At 55.2% G+C, this 2644-nt stretch overlaps 1 protein-coding gene across 1 annotated transcript; it reads left to right on the forward strand.

Annotated features, from left to right (window-relative positions):
• Positions 1-319: 319 nt before the first annotated feature.
• LOC102708644 (putrescine hydroxycinnamoyltransferase 3) lies at positions 320-2386 on the forward strand. The gene has a single exon (XM_006660858.3). The coding sequence runs from the start codon at positions 453-455 to the stop codon at positions 1749-1751; it is 1299 nt and encodes a 432-aa protein (XP_006660921.2). The 5' UTR covers positions 320-452; the 3' UTR covers positions 1752-2386.
• Positions 2387-2644: the final 258 nt, after the last annotated feature.

Consider the following 2644-nt stretch of genomic DNA (forward strand, 5'->3'; position numbering starts at 1 on the left):
TCACTCCTATAAACAAAAAAAACAAAATCTTTCGCATAACTGTTCAAAGTATTACGCATGGTTTAACATGAACTGAATTCAGCACGTTTGCTAAACTTGACTTCAACAACCATCTCTAATTCTCTAAAGCAAGCATGCATGCAGTCAACGAGACCACCTCTGTTCAAAGTTTTTGCAAATCGAAACAGAGGCAGCGGCTAGCCAGTTCGCTTGACCCCACCTACCGTTTTCCCGCGCTTGGCCACTTCCCGCGCTTTTTTATCACCCTATATATATCGCACGGCTCGGAGGGAGCAACTCGTACACCTCAAAGCAAGCAAGCAAGCAGAAGCATCAAGCACACGCACACCTCGTCGTCCTCGTCGTCGTCGTACGAGCTCGAGCTGAGCTGCTTACTTGCCTTGCCTTGCCTTGCCTCTCTTCGTCTTCTTCCTTGAGTTGATTGGACAGCAATGGAGGTTAAGGTGTTGAGCAGCAAGCTGGTGAAGCCGGCCTACAATGGCGGCGTCGCCGTGGAGACGGAGTATATCCCTCTGTCCGTCTTCGACAAGGTGACGTACAGGATGCAGATGGCTATAATCTACGCGTTCCCGCCGCCGGCGCCGTCGACGGCCGCCATCGAGAAGGGCCTGGCCGCGGTGCTCGCCGAGTACCGCGCGTTCGCCGGGCAGCTCGGGGAGTCGCCCGACGGCGAGCCGGCGGTCGTGCTCAATGACCGCGGCGCGCGGCTTGTGGAGGCGACCGTGGACGCCGATCTCGTGGACATGGCGCCGGCGAAGCCCACGCCGGAGCTGCTGCGGCTGCACCCGGACTTGGAGGAGGAGCTCCAGGAGGTGGTGCTGCTGCAGCTGACGCGGTTCAGGTGCGGCTCGCTCGCCGTCGGGTTCACCTCCAACCACGTCGTCGCCGACGGCCACGCCACCAGCAACTTCCTCGTCGCGTGGGGCCGCGCCACTAGAGGTCTCCCCACGGGCCTCCAGCCGGTGCACCACCACGCCGGCCTCTTCAAGCCGCGCTCGTCACCTCGCGTCGAGTACGACCACCGCAACAGGGAGTACTACCTCCCCGCCGCCGGCGACAAGCACGGCCACAGCGACGGCGGCGCAGACAACATCGTGATCCACAAGGCGCACTTCACCAAGGACTTCATCGCCGGGCTCCGCGCCAAGGCGTCGGAGGGGCGCGGCCGGCCGTTCAGCCGGTTCGAGACCATCCTCGCCCACCTGTGGCGCACCATGGCGTGCGCGCGGGGCCTCGGCCCCGACGAGACCTCCACCATCCGCCTCTCCGTCGACGGCCGCCACCGCCTCGGCGTCCCCGCCGAGTACTTCGGCAACATGGTGCTCTGGGCGTTCCCGCGCGCCACCGCCTCCGACCTCCTCACCCGCCCGCTCAAGCACGCCGCGCAGGCGATCCACGACGAGGTCGCCCGCGTCGACGGCGCCTACTTCCGCTCGTTCGTCGACTTCGCCTGCTCCGGCGCCGCCGCCAAGGAAGGGCTCGCCCCCAGCGCCGTGCTCAAGGACGTGCTCTGCCCGGACGTCGAGGTGGACAGCTGGCTCACCTTCCCGTTCTACGAGCTCGACTTCGGCACCGGCAGCCCGACGTACTTCATGCCGTCCTACTTCCCGACGGAGGGGATGCTGTTCCTGGTGCCGTCCTACCTCGGCGACGGCAGCGTCGACGCCTTCGTCCCCGTCTTCACCCACAACCTCGACGCCTTCAAGGAGTGCTGCTACTCCATGGAGTAATTAATTAAGTATAATTAATCAATCATTTTATTTATTATTACACCCTCCGTCTACGATGAACATTGACATCTATTTGTCTAGATTTATCTACGAAAATTGGTTCTTTCTGAGACGAAGAGTGTATTGGTTAATAAAAGAAAGAAATAAGATGGAAAAGCTAGCTAGCTGATAATTAAGCTTTAGCTAGTGATCCAATTCTTTCACCGTTTTGTACGTATGCATGCATGGGTACAAAACAAAACGAGATGAAATGATTGGGAATGTAAAGAGAGGATAATTACGTGCCAAATTGGCAGCGATTAGAGGGGGTGGTTAGATGTGGGGTTTTCGATTTGGTGAGGGGTGGTTATTAGGTTTGCAGCTTGAGCACGTTAATGATCAGGCCAGCTCCTTGTGTTACAAAAAAAAACGTATACAGTACGAGGAGTGCAACTTCTATTTTATTTTATTTTTTTATTTCGGGTTTTGGCATTCATTTAGTTTTGAGAGAGATATTTTAATTTGTTGGTCCCGGTTGAATCAGGGGACGTTACCATGTTTTCACCAAGTTTTGGATACGATCTGTGTATATCACACTGCATGTAAAAAAAATGGTATGTTTATTTGTGAGGTGAATGGAAATGTTGCTTGGGATTCGGCTGCAAATAATTTACAAGAATAATACGGTATTTTTTTTCTTTTTTGACTATACGTTGATATGATGGATTTAGTTGTGGTGATGAGCAAACACGTGGTTGCGAGGCGTCGCGGTCAGCAGGTTCGGATTAAGTGACAAACCGCGGCGCACCTAACAAAATAAAGCTCGATCACCTGCATCCATCCAATCGTAATCGTGCGACGTGCGCCAGGCCACCAACCCGAGCCGGCCCGCACAGTTTAATTTAATTATATCC

Source organism: Oryza brachyantha, chromosome 9 (assembly GCF_000231095.2).
Source record: "Oryza brachyantha chromosome 9, ObraRS2, whole genome shotgun sequence".
Lineage (NCBI taxonomy): Eukaryota > Viridiplantae > Streptophyta > Magnoliopsida > Poales > Poaceae > Oryza > Oryza brachyantha.

Bases quoted from the DNA above. Each gene is read 5' to 3' on its own strand.
- LOC102708644 (XM_006660858.3), top strand. From the start codon at position 453: ATGGAGGTTAAGGTGTTGAGCAGCAAGCTGGTGAAGCCGGCCTACAAT.